This window comes from Rhineura floridana, chromosome 5 (assembly GCF_030035675.1).
Source record: "Rhineura floridana isolate rRhiFlo1 chromosome 5, rRhiFlo1.hap2, whole genome shotgun sequence".
Taxonomy (NCBI): domain Eukaryota; kingdom Metazoa; phylum Chordata; class Lepidosauria; order Squamata; family Rhineuridae; genus Rhineura; species Rhineura floridana.
The window spans coordinates 51,949,345-51,972,015 of record NC_084484.1 but is presented as its reverse complement, the minus strand read 5'-3'; the positions used below and the strand labels follow the sequence as shown (position 1 = coordinate 51,972,015).

The 22,671-nt window shown below is 40.9% G+C and overlaps 1 protein-coding gene across 1 annotated transcript in view; it reads left to right on the top strand.

Moving 5' to 3' along the window:
- The first annotated feature begins 3,949 nt into the window (after positions 1 to 3,949).
- ADPRHL1 (ADP-ribosylhydrolase like 1) overlaps positions 3,950 to 22,671 on the top strand; it is a 37,751-nt gene continuing 19,029 nt past the window's right edge. The window contains exons 1-2 of the mRNA XM_061626696.1: positions 3,950 to 4,451; positions 17,533 to 17,697. Of these exons, the coding sequence (XP_061482680.1) occupies positions 4,235 to 4,451; positions 17,533 to 17,697 (382 nt within the window). The 5' untranslated portion in view covers positions 3,950 to 4,234. The remainder of the gene's footprint in view (positions 4,452 to 17,532; positions 17,698 to 22,671) is intronic.

Below are 22,671 nucleotides of genomic sequence, written 5' to 3'. Positions count from 1 at the left end.
TCTGTGGTACGTGGTATTTTTATATAAATTTAAAACTGATGAGACATTTATGCAATAAAACATTTATTGACACATCTCTTCAGCTTGGTGCCAAGATTCTAGATTTATAGAGATGCCAATCTGAACTACTTTTTAAAAGTTTGATTTCCTCATTCCAACATTGACCTTATGGGAATTTGTTTTACTTGATCAGTAATGAAGCAACACAGTGTCTGTATTGTGGCTAATGTTAACATTTTGAATGTAAAAGCCACTGAAGAAGCCTTTGGTATTTCATGGTTGATTATTGAACATACTAAGTATATTATGGACATGCTCTGGCTCAAGTTAAGACCATTTAAGCCACTCTGATCTCAGTGGAAGCAAGGTATGCATATGCTTAATTCTCCCACTGAGATCAAAGTCACTGAAAAGCGCTGACATTTGTTAGGATTATGCCTTATATCTGCAGCGTTCTCTCGGTACTGAGTGACTTCTAAATGGTGGTGAAAAACCCAAGGTGCATTGATTGTCAACACATAGATTAGGACCCAGAAATGGGTTGCACTTTGACCTAAAGTGGGTTGCACAAATGACACCACCACCACTTTATTTCTGGGTATCAGTTTTTTTAAAAAATAGATGCAAAGGAAGACAGTGCTGTTGTGCCTCCTGAGTAGCAGAGGTGATTTCAGCAGACACATCTTTCTCACCCCTGCATGATTGCCCTTCTTAAATTTTCTCTTTTACGCAACTGTTGAAATTGCAGGAGTCCTGTTCTTCGTTGTAACTTATCATCCTAGAAAGAAATAGAGGAGGGTGAACATATGCAAGAAATAAATTAAATAGGGTCCCATGTTGCATGATAAGTCTGATAAGGTTGAAACCTTGTAAAGTGCTGTATTGTGCAAGCTTTCTTTGTGAGTTTCAGAACAGCCAGCAGATGGTAATGTCAGGCTATGCAGCACAAGGCGGCAGATTTCGCTTTTAGAGGACGTTAGAAATATCAGCCGTATTCTCCTACACTAAAATTTCGGTTTAGTAAGAAATATGGAAACTACAGTAGCAATTCAAATGTTGCCTTTTATTTCACCACTAGATGTCAGTATGATAGCTTTTAGACATCTTTCATTCTGCTAGCCAGGTAGGTTAGAATTTATGAAATACCCAGGTATAACATGCTCAGGATGTTCAACTACCTTGATGCATTTATCCAGAAATATCTGAACATACCATTAGATTTATGCAGATGGGGTCTAGAACAAGGCTGGCAAATCTGTGGTCTTCTGGATGTTGCTGTACTAAAATTTTCATCATCCTTGACTCTTGAGGCTAATAGGAATTAAGAGTCCAACAACATCTGGACTGCCACAGATTAGTGATCTCTGGTCTACAGTAAGAAAGGCCCTAACAGGTTACAGTGGTTTTGAAACTGTCCTTGCATAATCATTGGGATACAAATGCTTTGTCTTTAAATGTCAGGCCCTTAATTCTTTTGTAATAACCAGTTACATTTGTCTACCACTTCTTAATCCAAGTGTTAAGAACATAAGAACATAAGAAGAGCCTGCTGGATCAGGCCAGTGGCCCATCTAGTCCAGCATCCTGTTCTCACAGTGGCCAACCAGGTGCCTGGGGAAAGCCCGCAAGCAGGACCCGAGTGCAAGAACACTCTCCCCTCCTGAGGCTTCCGGCAACTGGTTTTCAGAAGCATGCTGCCTCTGAATAGGGTGGCAGAGCACAGCCATCACGGCTAGTAGCCATTGATAGCCCTGTCCTCCATGAATTTGTCTAATCTTCTTTTAAAGCCGTCCAAGCTGGTGGCCATTACTGCATCTTGTGGGAGCAAATTCCATAGTTTAACTATGCGCTGAGTAAAGAAGTACTTCCTTTTGTCTGTCCTGAATCTTCCAACATTCAGCTTCTTTGAATGTCCACGAGTTCTAGTATTATGAGAGAGGGAGAAGAACTTTTCTCTATCCACTTTCTCAATGCCATGCATAATTTTATACACTTCTATCATGTCTCCTCTGACCCGCCTTTTCTCTAAACTAAAAAGCCCCAAATGCTGCAACCTTTCCTCGTAAGGGAGTCGCTCCATCCCCTTGATCATTCTGGTTGCTCTCTTCTGAACCTTTTCCAACTCTATAATATCCTTTTTGAGATGTGGTATAGAGACAGACATGTATTAACATGAACATCTTAGCAGCATGTTGATAGTTTGCATTGGAATTTAACTGGCTGCTTGATGTATTTGGGCATGCAGATTGCTGTCGCTATCACATGGCAGCGGTGGGCAGGGCCAGAGGCAAAAGTGAGCTGAGCAACAAATGTAAATGATACCTTTGTGTACAGGAGGCTACTTCTACATATATTCACACAGAATACTAGAGAGACCTGGAGGGCTGCATTTGGCTCCCAGGCCTGTGGTTCCCCACCTCTGTAATGGATGGCCAGGTACCTAAATATATTCTGCAAAATTTTCTGCAACTTCTAATGTTCAGTCAACCTTAACACTGAAATCAGAGCATAATGATTGATAGCATGGCATTCATTCATCAGGGCCAGTAACACATACACCAGAACCATGCAAACAAAATACTTGTTATTTTGCATCTAAAAGTGTCATGAAATAAGTAAAAAAAAAGAGGGAAAGGTACAAAAAAAAGACAATAAGTGTAGAACAATATAATGTCAATCTCATTATTTTCAATTCACAACAAGCTTTTGAAGCAAGTTACAATTTCCATTACATGTAACAGGAAGATAAGCTGGAGTGAAACAGACTTGCCCAAGAACAAACATGTCCATGCAAATTCAACTCAGATGTTCAAGTCAAATCCAGCTCTCTTCTCATCAGTAGTGTCAATGAGATTATAACACAGCAATCTTGATAGCAACAGAGCTATTACTAACTGGTGAGGAGAGTACATTTAATCATCACCAAAATGCCTTTTGAGTGCTAAATTTTTAGTAGAAGAGAGATGAATTAACATGACCATAATCCCTGCAGTAATTACATGGAAACATCTTCCCCAAATATCCATGATTTGTTAAGAACTGTCTTGACTTCTATCCCTACCCAGGGAATTAAAACAGAAGTTTTCTGTTGCAATATTAACATTCATGTTTTGAACCCGGATCTTGCAAAATACATTAAAAGTTGTTCAACTTGCAAAACCATTTTTGTATTACTACATTAAGAAATAAATCTATATTCCCAGAGACAGAAAAGAAAATATTAAAGATGGCTTTTCCTTTTAGCAATGAGTGGTACCTTTTTGTTATAGAACTGTCTCTGTCACAGTTCACCATATAAATTCTAATCTAGTGGTTAAAAGTTTATAGATCTACATTTTAGCCACTATAAGAAATGCAGACGTAATGTCCCCCCTACTTCCTCCAGTGTCTAACAAGGAGAGAGGACCTAGAATTATGCTGGAAATCGGAAACCACAGCTAAGCATGCTTTGGAATGCCTAGTTACCCCAGAATAGTCCAACCATTGTGTACACACAATGCGATTCTCACACAGGACCTCTAAGAAGGAAAACCCATCCAAATTCTTCTGTATGGCCCAGTGTTGTTTCACTGCAACAAAACATTTGTGAATATTCTGCAGGGCAACAGAGAGACTTGGAGCTGGCACAATTCATTTATGAATTGGAGAAGCAGAGGCTTTCCGTTTTGTTCTTCTAATTGCTGGCTTCCTCTCTATGTGTTTCTGCCATCAGCATCTCTAAAGTAAGTCAGTGCTTGTCTTATTTTGTGTTTTCTCCTGTTTCCCCCCAAAAGTAACTGAAGAAGTAGTACAAAAATCAAAGAAAAATATGTTCATTTGCACAGCTATAAAAATAAACCACCTGATTACAGCATGTGTTTTTCTAGGTATAGAGTTACTTGAACTGGATAGCCAAAATATTTCTTGGCTTGCTTTGTCCAGGATTGTAGGAGGGCTTTTGATTTTTGCTACTTGCTTGGACTAGTACATTGCACAGTTTGGGAGCTTGCAACTTAAAAATAAGTTAGAAAATTCTTGGACTAGCAATTTCTATCCTTTCATTGGATGTCAGACAAGTGGTGGCATCTGCAAAGCCAGAAAAGGAAAGGCTTGCCTTATACAAACAGCTCAGTGTAGTGACACAATGGCTCCAATATAAAGTGTTGCTTGACCTGAGCTTTGAAGGCAAAGGAACAAAGAAACAAGTGACTATTTTTGAGACCAAGGAAAATTGAAAAAGCATCAAAATCATCTCATGATGGAGAAATTTAAGGCTGCTTTGTTGCTGGCAGGGGTAGGGGATGCTCTGGGCTATCGAAATTTCACACGGGAAAATAATGCATTGGGTGCAAAGATCAAAGAGGAACTGAAACAAATTGGAGGACTCGAGAACCTGGTTCTGTCGTCTGACAAATGGCCAATCAGTGATAATACTCTTATGCACATGGCTACAGCTGAAGCTCTCATCACAGGTAGGAAAAACTCAATAGGCTGTGCACAAGCTGGGAGGGGAGAAATAAAACTGGAGAACAGCTGTAATTGTAATTTTCTGCTTGCTGAGCAGTGTTTGTGCAGAGATTTGTGCTACCTCCAGTGATCAATGTATAGTATGTCTTGTATTTGCCCTGTAATTAGTGTGGTTGCTGAGAATGCAAACTGATACAAGAAGTCCTCTCTTCAAATACTAGCTCATCCATGAATTTGCTAGGTGCTCTACTATTTCTCATCTATCTAGCTTCAATATGGAGAAGTTAATACTGGTTTGCCTTATTGCTTAAAAAAATATGAAGCACTTTGAACCTCCATGTGCTCTCATTTTGTTATATATAATTTCCATTTGCAGCAAGTAAGGTTGTGTATTTTCTTCCTTCGTTGCATAAAGCTTATTATTAATGGTATAAACTAAGATAATACATATTTTCTTACACTGGATGCATTGAGTGGTATTCAATGATAGTTCTACTCAGAGTAGACCCATTTAAATAAATAGACATGACTAACTTAGCTTCATTGTTTTTAATGGATCTACTCTTCAGGATTTAGTTGAAAAACCCATTGACATGAACTTGCCTTGAATGAAATATGGATGGGGAAAGGAAAATCCTAAACCGTTTACCTTTATCAGAATTGCCTGTTCTTGAATGATATACAAGCAGCTGCCCATCATAGTAAATACCAACTTTCTTTGTATAAAAAGCATCTGAAATTGTCAAATTATTTTACTTTTAATGTAAATGTATTTTATAATCCAATTTATGTGTTATGTTTATGAGGCATACAAGATGACTGTTGAACAAAACAGCTGTATTTTTGCTAAAGACAAATGCACTCTGTCAAATGTGTTGCACTTCTTTCTTCTCAATTTGTTTTCTAGAATCAGAAATGTCAAAGTCAATGAAATTTCACTTACATTCCACTCTTATCTGACTGCTGTTGAGATGCTCTAAATTTAGCCACCAGAGGTCTGTTGAAGAGAATGTTGGATATTTCATGTCTAGCTACTGGTTAGCCAATGATGTGAGCAGGAGCTAATACCCTAAAGATAATGGCAAGATGTCAACCTATCAAGGGAAAGGATGACTAACATACTTCTGAATATAGTCAGTGATTAAATGAATGTCACATGTGTCCTGCTTCTTGACCTCACTATGAGCATAAATGTTATCTGTAAGGGTTATCTAGGTGCTTTGCAACCATTTTTAGTTACACTAGCTGTAGAAGAGCAAGCTATATATTCCTCTGTCTTCAGTGTGTACAGGAGGGCAGCTGTTGTTTCAAAATACATCTTGTTCTTGAACTCTGTCAGCACTCCATCCATTGCATTTGCAGGCATCAGCTGTTTAATTAATTATGTGTGCTGGTATATGATCTTTCTGTTTTAGATAGACAAACATGAGAAAACCTATTTTTAATTCTTTTAAGACCATACATGATTTCCCATTTTAAAAAATAGAATGTAGAGGAAAATGCACCTTTACCTTCTCTCTCATTCTGTGTTGAGATAGTTATCACCATTTGTAGCTATGACTGGACTGAGCACTGATTTGAAATTAATCATGGCATCTGGTCCTTTCTAGACAGGTGAAAAGAATCTATCTAAACGTTTTCTTCCTTTGTACTTTGGTGATATTTGAAGTGCTATACCATACTTAATCAGTCATTAGGGATGTTGCAACCTGAACATCTAGGCTGGACTTAAAATACTTTGGAGTGGCTATTTCTGAGTTTTCCAGTCTAAACATTGTATAGAAAAAATAGCATTTTGTAGCTGCCTCTGTCCTGAGAACAGCTGTGTAAGACTTTTTTTGGCTGTAGCTGCCATTTATTAAAATATTTGTATTATCTCTTGGTCAAGATCTGTAGATGTGATTATCTGTTTCTCCTACAACCAGCCATGGACCACTGGCATTCATGGCATAGTGGCTCAGGCCCTAGGATACCAGCAGAGCCATTGACCAGTTGGTGTGTGGTGTGTGTGTATTTATTTATTTATTACATTTATATACCGCCCCATAGCCGAAGCTCCCTGGGCGATTTACAGCAATTATCTGTGTATCTGTGTTCATACTGCAGGGTTTGTGTATTGTGGCCTAAATCAACAGCTGCAGTGGGCAAAAGAACGGTAAAAGAGTTGTTAAATATATTGATTACAGGCAATGCAGTTTTTAAAAATACCACAGTGGCTGCGCTATATGATAACCAAATCTGACATAACATAATCTGACGTAACATTGGAAGGGTTTTTTTTAACTAGTTGCCAACCCTAAAGCACTTGGGGCGATATCCTCCTAAATCATACTCAGAACTGACCTACTGAAATCCATGGACTTAAGCCATAGCTAACTTAAGGCCATGGATATCAGTGGGTCTACTCTAAGTATGACTTAGTCAGATGCCACCCGTGGAATATATTGCATTTTAAAAACTCATTATACACGGGCCAACTTATTTCTGCATGCCTTTCTTATAAACTCAGGAATACTTTTGGAGGATACCATCTTCTTGTGAGTATTTAGCTACAATTTACACATTATGAGAGCAGCTGCTCCTACAACCCCACAAATCTGTAGGTGCCTCTTTCTGTTGGGAAGAGGTGCACACACACACGGCTGAGGTCGATTATAGCTGTGCTCTGGGCACCCCTTGGCAGCTCCTACCTTTCTCCAGCATTTCTATATTCAGGTGCTTATGTCTGCTTAACACAAAAACCTGGAAAGGCTGGCTTTTCCATCCTCATCATTCTTCACGGTCTCTTACATTCAGGTAGGATAGTAGCAAATAGCTCACTTGAAAAAGGCAGGGTGAAACAAGGAAACAATGGAAAGTTTTAGTTAGGGAAGACACAGCAGAAGATAACATCAGGAATATATGTAGAATAGCATGGTATAGCTAAAACTCAGCCAAAAGAGGGAAAATGCTAATGCCAGGCCAAAATACGTAGTTAATGGTGTCCCAGAGCAGTTGTTAACCCATTAGCAGGCTAAAACTCTCAGACCACTTATTAATTTATACTTCACCAAATGGTCCCTGGGTGGGTTACAAAACTGTTACACCTAAAACAAGTAAAATCTAATATAAATTTAATATTGTCATAAAATAAAATGCACAAAACAACCAATGGCAAAGCAACCAAACAGCAGTGCACAGCAATACAGGGACATGATCCATAAAATTCCCCATTGGAAGCTTCTGAAAACAGCCTGTTATGCAAAGCCTCTAATGTCTGCTAGCCCTGCTGTGTGTGTTGGTCTGATCAAGTCATCATGAGTCCTTTTGCCCTCACCACATTTCTCATGATTGGTCAGTGCATGTGGTAAGATGCTTATATTCATTATGCTCTTTGCAGAAAGTGCCATCATGTGGAAATGGTGCTTAGCAGCCTTTGGCTAGAGATTCTATTGTATGAAGTATCCTTCCCAGAGCAAAGCAAGACATTTTCTTTCACAACATCTGGCAAATTGCAATCCCTATAGATAATCTACTGTGTTTCTGCACAATAAAAGGTAAAACATCCTTCTTTCTAAAACGAAAAAATCAATCAAGTTTCTAATATAGCTAATGGCTCTATGGCTAAAGCATTTGGGTAACTTTGAGCAGCAGGAACGTCCAGAACACAGGGCAGAGGATTCATATCAGTGCCCGTCTCCTTGGATGTTTACAGACTGTTGCTATTTTGCAGGTGAGATTCAATCATAAACCAGCAAATTCAAGTTGCACAATTAAAGTTGATTGGCATTCTGCTTCCCCTCCCGCCTCCCCAAAAAGCCCTGATTTTTTGTGATAAGGAAAGTGACAGGGAAATGCACTAGGAAGTGTGAGATAACAAACTGCTCCCCAGAAACAAATCAGAATGAATTCTCAATAAACAGGTCACCTGGAAACAACCCCTGTCTCTGTTGCTGTTGGAGCCTTTATGAACTGCACCAGGATATGAGAGTTAGAATGAGGCATGTGAGAGATCCATCTGCTGCTGCAGGTTGTAAGAAATCTGTAATGCCATTTGTGACCTAGGGGCAAAATAAGACACAGACATATATGTTGTATTAAATAACAGGCCACTTTATTAATCAAATTCACATTAGAATAATGAGCCTGCAGAGGGGACTTAAGTGCGGGATCCTCCTGATGAGTCAGGCAAAGCCTGCTTGCAGCTATTTGGGCGACCCAACCCCTGCCAGGGCAAGAGACTGCCAATCTGCCAACCACTTGCCCTGACCACACCCAGATGGTGTGTAGGGAGGCCAACCTGCATCACTGCCCCCCGGTGCCCTGAAACTCCGAGTGGATGAGTCATGTTGGTCCCAAAGGCGACCCATATCCTGCCCCCAAGCTGTATAGCCCTGAACTGCAGGCCTCCAGAACCGCCTATCACCCCCAAAGGTGCTGTAAGCTGCCCCAAGCTGAAGACCCAGTAACCCAGTCTGAATGTGGTCCACAAAATGGTGCCCGCCATGCCGCAGTCTCTCACTCTCCAAAATGGCGTCCCGCTAGTCCACGGAAACACGCCAAAGCGCAGGCTCTTCTCCGAGAGTGAGGGGTAGGCGGCGCGGGCTTATATAGGCTCGGCTGCCCCACCCCTGCAGCGTGCCATGATGGCGCCACGCCAGCCCTGGCACGCTTGCCCTCTTCCAGAATGGCGGCTCGGGATTCACCCTGGGCTGCAAAGCACACCCCGCAACCCGGTAAGTCCCAAGTGTGGAGCAGGATTCCTGCATGTGACAGTTTTGAGGAACTGGCTGCTGCTTTTATTATTTGTTGAGGAATGGGCTGCCCTGGAAAGTTTTATCAAATCTGACTCTGGTTCATGTAAATAATGTAAACTGATGTTTGTGTTAATTATTATTGTCTCTCTTATAAAGAGTTATGTTAGTGTTATCACCACTGAACTGCTTGTTTAGATTGTCATGCTATGTTTTGAAAGGAATTCATTTTGAAATGAATCTAATGTGTGGAACAATATTTGCTCCACCCGAAATTCACTTTACCTCCTAGCTCCCCACCAACCCCTGCAGTCCAATTATGTTATTTTTCTGGTGCTGCCACTCAGCTCTTCACCTGCACAAATTCCTAGTCTGCAATTTTGTGGTCCTTCAGTCAACACCATGATATTTCCCCCCTCACATTAATTTTATTAGACTTTGTTGTTATGAAGTATTGATTTCATTTCAATCTCAAAGTGTGAGATGTTGGAATATGTGGTTCCACTCCAACTTGTGGGTTGAGGCTGCATGGGGTAAAAAGGGTAGCTAGAGAGGAGACCTCCTGATTGCTAGGCTAATACCTATCCTTTGATCTCCTGCTGACTCTCCCTTCCTGCTAGACTGATATGCACAGGATGTTGACCACATCTCCTTCCTCCTTCTTTCTTCTTCTTTCTCTTGAGAGGGAGAGCAGACATATTCTCTTTGTCTCTCCCTCTCCTCCAAGCATGAGGGCAAACGCTAGGCTTAGTGTTTGCATCTCCAACTTAGCTAGTTAGCTAGATGTAGAAATCTTTCCTATCAAGTATGTACTTCCAGAATAAAGAAGTTATTTCTTATTTTAAAGGTTAAAGTCTCTGTCTGACTAATTTGCAGGGAAGGTGTAATCTTTAGCAAAGATTCAAACACATAAAGGCTCACTCAGTCTCTCCATTCCCAATTTCACCACTCTGCGACATGAGATCTCTAAAAGAGAAATAACAGTGGTCCGTGGTGCACCCTAATCTCTAAGCGGTGAGAGACTTCAGGGGTTCCAGCAGATTTGGGTTTCCGTGGAATTAAAGTCACTGGAGTCTAGTGGTGCTTTTCTCTGACATTTTTTAAAAATATATATGTCTGTGTTTGTGTATATATATGTATACACACACACACAAAAATTGAGCACAAGATGGAAGGTCTCACTGCATTAATAGTCCAATAGATCCTGCTCCTCATCAGATTTCCAGTTCTAAGACTGTCATCTGTTCTCTTTCTCTTTCACCTTGATGACAAGGTGGGGTGGGAGAGAGAAGACTTTCCAGGAGGCTCTGCAGCTCCTATAATAACGAATCATCTGTACTCTGACAACTTTTTAGTTATAAGAAGGTAAATTCTCCCAACAAAAGGGAATGTATCAGGCTATCTACTTTACAAAAGAAACTTGTTTGACTTTTTCTTCCCAGTTCCCTTTTTCTGCAGAACCCATCTTACAGCTAAAAAATCACAGGGCTGGGAAGGAATCCAGAACGTCCAAGTCATAGAGAGGCCATCCAGCACAACCCCAGTCCTATAACAATAGCATGAAAGTGGGGTCCTGCACCAAATATTGCAGTGTATTCCTGATTCTGTGTGCATGCCTGTCTACCTGTCTGTTATCTGAAGCTGTGGCTGAGGGAGCTAAAAAAAGTTAGCATCAAAGACTAGAGTTTCTGCCCTAAGTTGGATCTGTCTTTATATGCATTTTTTAGCGTTTACTTTTTGAACATTTAAAAAGGGCAAACAGCCTGTACACAAGTCAATGTACCATGATGCTTCTGCCTCCTATTGAGTGGTTGGTTTGGCCAGGGTGGAAGTCTGGGGGGACAATTTAAGCAGCCCCACATCTGGCTTGAAATATAAGGTTACACTGCAGGGCTGCTGAAAGGTACTGTCTCTCAGCGCAGCTCTCCAACCTACAATACGGTTATTATAACAGAAAACTACACTGCCTTTCTCTCAGCCCAACTTTCAATATGGGAACAAAAGCAATGGAAAACAATGTATGGCTGTGATCCAGTAAGTCTGGGCAACATTGCAAGTTAATTATAAACCCCTCAGAGCCTGACCTGCCATATTCAGTGTGCAGTGCAGTCCTAAGTCAGTCTCTCCCAGGCAAAGCTCTTTTCAGCCTGCAATATAGGGACAATAAACTGCATATGCTACTGAATTTTCAGTATTGAGTTAGACAGAGACCTGGAACTCTTTCTCTATGTGGGGAATACCTTTGCTTGGGATTGGGAAGGGGGCGGACACACTGATGCCCAATCCCAACTGCATTAAAATCTTGGTTTGTTTTCTATATGCAACTGTCAGTTCCATTCCTGTGAACATTTAAAAATAGCTTCTCAGGACACTTCCAAAACTGTCACGATTTTCAAGTGTGATTCAATCACATACCAGCAAATTTAGATTCCACAGTTATAACTGATGAAATGGTCTTGTGCAAACAAAGCCGCTTTCCCAAAAGATCAAGATTTTTTTGCAGTAAGGAAAGTGATGGGGAAACGCACTGGAAAGTGTGGGATAACACCTGCTTTGATGCAATATCATCTAATCTGCCCAGAAATAAATTGGAATTAATGCACGTTAAAAAGCCAATGTTGTCTAATCAATAATAAATTTATTGTACTAGCCAAAGGCCATGACAAAAACATTAAAATACACAAGTGTATAGAAAGTAATATCTCAAACATTAGAGTAATACACCCTGCAAACACATCAGGATGAACATATAAATCTACATTCCTGTTCCAGCCACTCCATTCTATTCCCCTTCCAATCCATAGTTAGGTTGCAAACACACCATACCTTTAAAAGGCGTTCAAACCCCATTCCCCTCCCCTAAGAATTCTGAGAACTGCAGTTTACAACTCACAGAGCTACAATTCTCAGCACCTTTAATAAACTACAGTTCCCAGGATTCAATACCCTACGTTGTTATGGGAGCAGGAAGTTTCTCCCCCTTCTTAGCCCATTTTTTTCCTGCAGATTTTTTGTACTAGTGCATACCTAAGGGTATTGTGGGGGATGCACTTTTGGCTATAAAAGCACAAGTACAGGAAGACTCAAATCAATATTAGTATGTCCTTTCAACACTTCCATCCGAAGCATATTTTCTCTGAGGTAAGTCCCATTTTCTTTTTGATGGAGTTAACATTCAAGTATGCATTCTTAGGATTGCAGGGTTATTTTAATTTCTAGTTCATGATTCCATTATAATTTGTATGTGAGAAGTGCATTTCATTTAATTAAACTTAGGGATGCAGCAAATTGGAGGGGGCTGCAGCTGGTGCAAAATGCTGCAGTGTGACTGCTCATTGGGGCAGGGTGTCACCAACATGTTACCCCACTACTGAAAGAATTGTACTGACTACCCATTAGCTGCCGGGCCAAGTTCAAGGTGCTGGTTTTGGTGCCCAAAGCCCTACGCAGCTTGGGACCAGGATACCTGAAAGATATTCTTACCCCTTACATACTAGTTGATCATTGCACTCTGCAGGCGAGGGCCTCTTACAGATACCATCTTATCAGGAAGTCCACACAACATAGGAAATTGACCTTTAGTGTTCTGGCACTTACTCTTTGGTAAATACCCCTTAAATTTTACGCCTTAAATATTAGACAGATGCCATCTCTATTGTCTTTTTGGCACCTACGGAAGACCTTCCTCTTTCAACAAGCGTTTTAAGTATCCAGTCTGCGTCTGTGTTGGAATTGCTTTTTAAATTGTTTTTAAAAAATTAAAAATATGTTTTAAGATGTTTTGTTTTAAGATGTTTTTAAAAGATGTCTTGTTTTAAGATGTTTTGAAGTCTTTTCTTTTTAAGATGTTTTAAAGTGCTTTTAGCGTTTTTGTTTACTGCCCTGGGCTCCTTCTGGGTGGAAGGGCGGGATATAAATAAAATAAATAGAGTTTGGCTTATTAAGGAAACATAAGAACATAAGAACATAAGAAGAGCCTGCTGGATCAGGCCAGTGGCCCATCTAGTCCAGCATCCTGTTCTCACAGTGGCCAACCAGGTGCCTGGGGGAAGCCCGCAAGCAGGACCTGAGTGCAAGAACACTCTCCCCTCCTGAGGCTTCCGGCAACTGGTTTTCAGAAGCATGCTGCCTCTGACTAGGGTGGCACAGCACAGCCATCACGGCTAGTAGCCATTGATAGCCCTGTCCTCCATGAATTTGTCTAATCTTCTTTTAAAGCCGTCCAAGCTGGTGGCCATTACTGCATCTTCTGGGAGCAAATTCCATAGTTTAACTATGCGCTGAGTAAAGAAGTACTTCCTTTTGTCTGTCCTGAATCTTCCAACATTCAGCTTCTTTGAATGTCCACGAGTTCTAGTATTATGAGAGAGGGAGAAGAACTTTTCTCTATCCACTTTCTCAATGCCATGCATAATTTTATACACTTCTATCATGTCTCCTCTGACCCGCCTTTTCTCTAAACTAAAAAGCCCCAAATGCTGCAACCTTTCCTCGTAAGGGAGTCGCTCCATCCCCTTGATCATTCTGGTTGCCCTCTTCTGAACCTTTTCCAACTCTAGAATATCCTTTTTGAGATGAGGCGACCAGAACTGTACACAGTATTCCAAATGCGGCCACACCATAGATTTATACAACGGCATTATGATATCGGCTGTTTTATTTTCAATACCTTTCCTAATTATCGCTAGCATGGAATTTGCCTTTTTCACAGCTGCCGCACACTGGGTCGACATTTTCATCGTGCTGTCCACTACAACCCCGAGGTCTCTCTCCTGGTCGGTCACCGCCAGTTCAGACCCCATAAGCGTATATGTGAAATTCAGATTTTTTGCTCCAATATGCATAATTTTACACTTGTTTATATTGAATTGCATTTGCCATTTTTCCGCCCATTCACTCAGTTTGGAGAGATCTTTTTGGAGCTCTTCACAATCCCTTTTTGTTTTAACAACCCTGAACAATTTAGTGTCGTCAGCAAACTTGGCCACTTCACTGCTCACTCCTAATTCTAGGTCATTAATGAACAAGTTGAAAAGTACAGGTCCCAATACCGATCCTTGAGGGACTCCACTTTCTACAGCCCTCCATTGGGAGAACTGTCCGTTTATTCCTACTCTCTGCTTTCTGCTTCTTAACCAATTCCTTATCCACAAGAGGACCTCTCCTCTTATTCCATGACTGCTAAGCTTCCTCAGAAGTCTTTGGTGAGGTACCTTGTCAAACGCTTTTTGAAAGTCTAAGTACACTATGTCCACTGGATCACCTCTATCTATATGTTTGTTGACACTCTCAAAGAATTCTAATAGGTTACTGAGACAGGACTTTCCCTTGCAGAAGCCATGCTGGCTCTGCTTCAGCAAGGCTTGTTCTTCTATGTGCTTAGTTAATCTAGCTTTAATAATACTTTCTACCAGTTTTCCAGGGACAGAAGTTAAGCTAACTGGCCTGTAATTTCCGGGATCCCCTCTGGATCCCTTTTTGAATATTGGCGTTACATTTGCCACTTTCCAGTCCTCAGGCACGGAGGAGGACCCGAGGGACAAGTTACATATTTTAGTTAGCAGATCAGCAATTTCACCTTTGAGTTCTTTGAGAATTCTCGGGTGGATGCCATCCGGGCCCGGTGATTTGTCAGTTTTTATATTGTCCATTAAGCCTAGAACTTCCTCTCTCGTTACCACTATTTGTCTCAGTTCCTCAGAATCCCTTCCTGCAAATGTTAGTTCAGGTTCAGGGATCTGCCCTATATCTTCCACTGTGAAGACAGATGCAAAGAATTCATTTAGCTTCTCTGCAATCTCCTTATCATTTTTTAGTACACCTTTGACTCCCTTATCATCCAAGGGTCCAATCGCCTCCCTAGATGGTCTCCTGCTTTGAATGTATTTATAGAATTTTTTGTTGTTGGTTTTTATGTTCTTAGCAATGTGCTCCTCAAATTCTTTTTTAGCATCCCTTATTGTCTTCTTGCATTTCTTTTGCCAGAGTTTGTGTTCTTTTTTATTTTCTTCATTCGGACAAGACTTCCATTTTCTGAAGGAAGACTTTTTGCCTCTAAGAGCTTCCTTGACTTTGCTCGTTAACCATGCTGGCATCTTCTTGGCCCTGGCGGTACCTTTTCTGATCTGCGGTATGCACTCCAGTTGAGCTTCTAATATAGTGTTTTTAAACAACTTCCAAGCATTTTCGAGTGATGTGACCCTCTGGACTTTGTTTTTCAGCTTTCTTTTTACCAATCCCCTCATTTTTGTGAAGTTTGCTCTTTTGAAGTCAAATGTGACCGTGTTGGATTTTCTTGGCAATTGGCCATTTACATGTATGTTTAATTTAATAGCACTGTGGTCACTGCTCCCAATCGGTTCAACAACACTTACATCTCGCACCAGGTCCCGGTCCCCACTGAGGATTAAGTCCAGGGTTACCGTCCCTCTGGTCGGTTCCATGACCAACTGGTCTAGGGAATAGTCATTTAGAATATCTAGAAACTTTGCTTCTTTGTCATGACTGGAACACATATGTGGCCAGTCTATGTCCGGGTAGTTGAAGTCACCCATTACTACCACATTTCCTAGTTTGGATGCTTCCTCAATTCCATATCTCATCTCAAGGTCTCCCTGAGCATTTTGATCAGGGGGACGATAGATCGTTCCCAGTATTAAGTCCCTCCTGGGGCATGGTATCACCACCCACAACGATTCTGTGGAGGAGTCTGCCTCTTTTGGGGTTTCGAGCTTGCTGGATTCAATGCCTTCTTTCACGTATAGAGCGACTCCGCCACCAATACGTCCTTCCCTGTCCTTCCGATATAGTTTATATCCAGGGATAACCGTATCCCACTGGTTTTCTCCATTCCACCAGGTCTCCGTTATGCTCACTATATCAATGCTCTCCTCTAAGACAAGAAAGGTATTGTAGATAAAGGGCAGGGACAGAGGCAAGGCAAGCTACTGATGCTCTTAAATCCTGTCATATGGTCACTTATATTGAAGTAAAGCAGAGATATGAAAAGAGTCCCTACTTATACACAGAGCTTTTCCCATCATGGCATCCAGAGTATGGAATACTATCTTCAGAGAATGTCAGTTGGCCCTCTCATTGCCTGGCATTAAAAGCTATATTATTTCAGCAGGTATTTGTTCAGTTAATTTTCCTATGACTACAGTTTGGGTTTTTTTAAATTATATTTTATGTCAGGCCAACATGGCGCCCTCCATATTTTGTTGGACTTTAAGTCCCATCAGCCCAGGATGACAAATAATCAAGGATGGTGGGAGTTGGAGTCCTCAACATCTGGAGGGCACCACGTTGGCTACCACTGCTTTATATTGTTGGGTGAGCCACCTTGAATGGGCATTTTGCCTAGAAAGTTGGGATGTAAATGAATATGCCCCAGCTCCAGCATTTACTTCACCTTGCACCTCAGATATTTATCTGATTCTCTTGCATTCCATGTTAATTCACCTAGAATACGTTCCACCCCACACTTCTGTCTTTATAATAGCAATAGGTGGATTAGAAACTGTACTTCAAAAAAATTAAAATTGAAACTAACCAAAGAGCATGGAAAATGAAAAATGGAAATGGACTGCCTTCAAGTTGATTCTGACTTATGGCGACCCTATGAATAGGGTTTTCATGGTAAGCAGTATTCAGAGGTAGTTTACCATTGCCTTCCTCTGGGAGGCAGTGACTGGCCCAAAGTCACCCAGTGAGCTTCATGACTGTGTGGGAATTCGAACCCTGGTCTTCCAGGTCATAGTCCAACACTCTAACCACTATACCACACTGGCTACAAATCCTAAACAAACTTGCAAGGGTCTAAGCCCTGCTAAAGCTGAACACATTGAGACTTACTTCTAAGTCAGGCGTGGGAAACCTTTGGTTCTCCAGATGTTGTTGAATAACAGTTCTCATCAGCCCCAGCAAGCATAGCCAGTAGCCATAGATGATGGGAGTTGTAGTTCAGCAGTATCTGGAGGGCCAAAGGTTCCCCATAGCTGTTCTAAATAAAAATGCATAGAATTATACTGCAAATTATTTAGGCCCCCCAATAGTGTTTATGACAGAGTAGTTCAAGAATGTTAAGGGGTAACTAATTTTCATGTTTTGCCTTGACAAATGAAAAAGCAGCTCCATGGGTGATTTTTATTATTATTATTATTAATAATAATAACAATAACAATAGCAACAACAACAATAATTTATTACTCACCCTTTACTAGAAGGTCCCAGGGAGGGTCACAACAATATGAAATACAATATTAAAAATGGTTTAAAACAAATGTAATTACATTTGTTTGAACATTCCCTGCTGTTTCATGTGACTGTATGACACTTTTCTTCCCTTGAACAGATTACTGGTGTTTAGAAGACCTATATCGGGAACTTGTAAAACGTTATGTTGATGCTACTGACAAACCTCCTGGGAGATGGTCAGACCCTGCTACTATTGAAGGTTGCTCACAGCTGAAGCCAGACAACTATCTCCTAGCTTGGCACACACCATTTAATGAGAAAGGTAGGATGGTGTTGGTTGTTTTCCTGAATACAAACTATTCTACATCATTGTCCTTTAAGTAAGTGAAAGTAGTGGTAAGGAATCATAAAGTGATTAACAAAAATCTGTTGGGAGACTAATCAGTCTACTCCAGTAATTTGGAAATAAGTCCCATCTCAGTGTAAAATTATTTTGTCTATACAACAATCCACAATTTTGCACACATAGCTGGGAGTAAGTTCCACTGAACTCAGCAGGGCTTACTTCAGAGTACACATATGTATGATTGCACTATTAGGTTTCAATTCTATGGACACTTATCTGGTAGAAAGCTCTACTGCTAGCGAGGCTTACTTCTGAATAAGTATGAATAGGATCGCATTCTTTTGGAATCTAAATAGTTTTTCACTTTGCTGCTATCTCAGTACTAACCAATTTTACATCATTGTTGATTACAAAATCTTTCACATAGCCCAGAAGAGGTACTGTGAGTTCTGTAGCCAACTCAAAACTTACTACATTCTCAATTAATCTACTTCTGGCAATAATGCCTCACTCACTAGTGAAGTATATAATTATATAGATTCTTTATATGATTCCTAAGTTGACTCTATAAAGTTACACAAGTTGATGGGTAAGGGTGTGTAATTTTTTTTACCCCTTAAAAAAAGAAGGCAGCCGGTTTCTTGGGCACTATGACCATGTGAAGAAGGGTTGTACTCATTGTATAGTTCTGCAACAATTCCATATTTGCTCAGTGAGCTGCCAGGAATTGCTTTTGGTAGGGCACTGCGTCTTTTTGTAAGTCATCTCTGCCCAGTTTAATGTCTGTTTAAAGAGTCTTTCTTCTTGGCACGATGCCTTCTGGTCCAGATTTTTGTCCTGGAATTTGTATTTATTTTCAGGAATACAATCTGTCCTGTTTCTTTTAAGGATCTGTACTAACTGGACATTTTGTCCATGTAAAGTGATCTATCAATCAGATTGCTTAGGCAGCAAAACTAGGCATATATGATGTCTGCCAGTGTAAGTGCCAAAACACAACTTCACTGTGGTAGGTGCTTATATATCATGTTATTCAAGCTTGTAAGGGCTGTGAGTAGTGCGATATATGCATTCTGCAGAGGTCACTTTCTAGTCTAATGGCTGTTTACTTTCTAATCACTTTCTTATGGCCGTTTAGAAGAACTGTTGTACCACTTCTTTGCTGATAGAACATGACCTTGCATGGGTACTGCAGATTCCAGACCCAGTACTATGTTGATATAACACTGTATCACTAGAAAATGGAGCCACTCAACACTAGCATCATATCCTGATGCAGCATCATGGCATAAACATTGTAATGCAATACGATGATTATTTTTGTCTCTCTGCAATCAGCCTTGTTTGACAGAGCTGCTGCTTCCCTTCCCACTCTGGCCTTCTCAATTGCAACTGCTGGAAGGGAAAGGAAAGAGAAACCTGGCAACTTTGGTCCACTTTATTCTTTGTTGTACCATCTAGCCCATTCTGTGTATGGGTAGCAGGTTGGCAGATAACCCTGCTAATGCATAGATTGAGTAGAATTCTTAGAAAGAGTGTTGAGAAAGGTTTTTTTCACTTCTCCTCTTCATCCCCCACTACAATGCTATGATGTCAAAAGGTTTCTGTCTCCCCCATGCCCCCAATTTTTTAAAAATAAAATTATTAGTATTTTAAAATTTAGGTTTGTACCCAACGCTGCTATTCCTCTTGTGCAACAGACTTCCACTTGCACAACATAATTTCCCCAATTTCTCCCCTATAGGGATCTTCCCTGGAGTCACCTGTGCACCCTTAAAATCTACTCCAGAGAGTTGAGGGACCCTTTGGAGCATAATTTGGACACATGGGGGAAGGGGAAGGCCCATCATGCAACTGGAATGCTGCTTGCACAGCATTGGATACAACCCTTAATTTAAAAAATATTATTATTACTGACTGCTCCCAGAGGTCCCCTGCTGTGATATTGTGATGCCAAAAGGTTTATTGTGCCCCCCTAAGCCCCCCAAATCACCCATATTTTGACATATAGATATTGACATAAACATAGATATAGATATGTTCCTGTAAGTCCCCTGCTGTAATTCTGTTATAGAATATTTTTTCTTACCCCACAACCCCCAAAACCACACCCATGTTTACACTTTGGCCATGGCCACTTGGTTGACTATGGGTCAATGCAGCCCTTGGCTCAAAAAAGCTGAGAGGTAAGTCCTCAAAAAAAGGAAGCATGAGGTACTCACACTTCACCTTTTACTTCTTTGTAACACTAAAAGCAATGTTGCCCAATGACTTGTCTTTTTTTAATATTGAAACTTTATGTCCCCCAAAACCCACCTGCCATGCCCCAACAACCTTCCTGTCAGAACCAGCTCAGAAACAGAACAAGATGAAACCTCCTGAGAGGAGGAAGAGAAGCTTATTACAGGTACCAGCACATATATGAGAGTTCAGGGTGTTCAGCAAATATTGACAATCCCCTACCACTTTCAAAGATGCACCACTTGGAGAGTCTGCAGAATTAGGGAGAGGGGCTGATGCCTTTGGACTGGTCAACTATCCCATTAGTTTCCCAAACAACCTCTGAAATCCCATAAGCACTTATTCAAAGTGAACCCCAGGCTAGATAGTTCATTGCCCATCTGGCAGCAGAGACCTTCAGTCACTAAGACCTACTTGCAGTGAGGCATCATGAATCAACACAGGCTTTCGAGGAGAGATGGAACAGCACAACAAGCTATAAAGCTGTCTGTTGCTTCCTAGCTGTTGCTGGGGCAACACCTCATCCTGCTCAGCTTCTAGTTCAATGTAACTTCTTGACTGGACAGCTCCCCTGTTACTTTGGCAACCTTGCCACTGACCTGTTTCTTGCCTTGCTGGACAGCTCCCCAGTTTCTCCAGTTAGGATGGAATCAAAGTCACAAAGCACAGTAGTAGAGAGAACTGGACATCACCTCCAAAGAGTTTCTAGTTCCGTTACTGGAAGTGAGTCGTCATGTTGCTAACTTAGTCTAACGCTAGTTTGTATAGTTCATTGTGACTGAAAGGACATGGACACCACTGTTTTAAACTGGGATAATAGCCATACTTTCTCCCCAGAGAACCCTGGGCACTGTAGTTCCATAACAAGATGGAAGCAGGCATTTGTAACAGAGAATACTCAGCACCTTCATCAAACAAGCATCACCCAGGGTACTTTAGGCAAAACCATGCTAGTTAAACTGGTTAAAAAACTTTGTAGTGTGGATATTCCCTACGTTAAATATGGAGCTATGTTTTATTAGCATATCTCAATTTTAAAAAGTCCCTATATCAAAGAATGGCTGGAGGGTGAGGGGATCTAACACAAGTTTTTTTCTGAGACTTAACCTGCAATCAATACATGTCTACTCAGAAGGAAGCTCTATTAGGTTTAATAGGACTTACTTCCAGGTAAGTGTGTGTTGGATTGCAGCCTTAACCAATGTAAACTTGCTGATGATCACATCATGCATTAGCCATTAACTAGACTAGGATTTACATGTGAGGTGACTGCAAACTGTGAGGATCTAACATCCCGATCTCATCCATAGCTTAAGATTCAAACCACCCTGAGGGTCATTCAGTCAGAAGACAGGACGTAAGTTGTTAAGCTAAGAAGCAAATACCAGGACTAAGTTCCACTAGGGTTGAAGCACATCCATGTAGCTGGCAAGCAGGACACAGCCTAGTTGGCATCCCTAACTACTGAAAATGGCTGGCACCCACTGTTTCTATGCGGGGAGGAAGCCTCATAGGCCTAGTGCTCAGTTTTAAAAAGTGTCATAGCTTAAGATAACCTGGAAACTGTGTTCTCTGACCTAGAAACCTCATTTCTTAATCTCTGGTATGGGAATGAACTGTGCTTCTTGTTTCTATGTACAATATGAAGGGCTACTTTCTCCTGTATGAATTTAGGTTGATGACACTTAAATTGTCATCAGAGGCCCTGCTCCAGATGCCTGCCCTTTTGGGATTAGGTGACTGGTGACTGGAGACAGAGGTTCTGCTATAGTGGTTCCATATCTTTGGAAAACTCTCCTACTTAGCGCTGACACTGTTGTCCTTTAGGCATCTAATTATTTTATTGTTATTGATGCCTACATATTGTGATTTTATATGATGGAAGCCACCTTGTGAGGGCTTGACACTATATCACATACACATACATTTGAAGACTATTATTTAGGGCTTTTATATGGCTTTGCTTATTGCTGATGCTTTTATCATTGTTGTTTGATTTGTTAATTGGTGTTTCTGGTGCCTTTTATTTGTTTATTGTCTGAAGTTATATTCCCATGTCTCTGAATTTTAACATACCCAAGCTGGCTTGTAAAAGGACAGTATTGGCATAAAATTCACTTCAACTAAATGAATAATAATAAAATAGTTTTTCTTAGTAGCAGCTGATTAAAATTCCCATGCATTGCTTCCCCAACAAATGAAGAACATACAGAAGTCCCATCCCCAGCCCTTCATGATTTCCCAAACCATTGGTGTTGAGCCTACTGCTACTGGAATTTGAATGTTGTACTGTAGATTGTCTTTGCAGCTTTCAGTTCTCCAAAGTCCTTCACATCTGCATGACAGGTGGCAGTTCAGCTGGTCGTGGAGCTGGATCTAGGCAAAACTAAGGGGCCTGATTGCTTTTCCTCCCTTTGGTCATGTAAGCAATAATAGTAGGTACCTGGGAGAGAGAGCTCTCACCTAGGAGCTTCTACTATGCATGCTTCTACTAGGTGACCAGTAGGGTTGCCAGGTTCAGGGCCTGAGACTGATCCTGTATCTTTAGGAGAAGAGAAAGTCAGCCAAGTAAGTGCAGGTGTTCTTGCAACATTGTAATGGGAAAAACCACAAGGTGGAATTCTCCCTTCCCCCTGCACAACTTTTAAAGATACAGGAGACCTCTTGGAGCAACTCCTATAATCCCCAACTAGCATATCTAATGGCCAG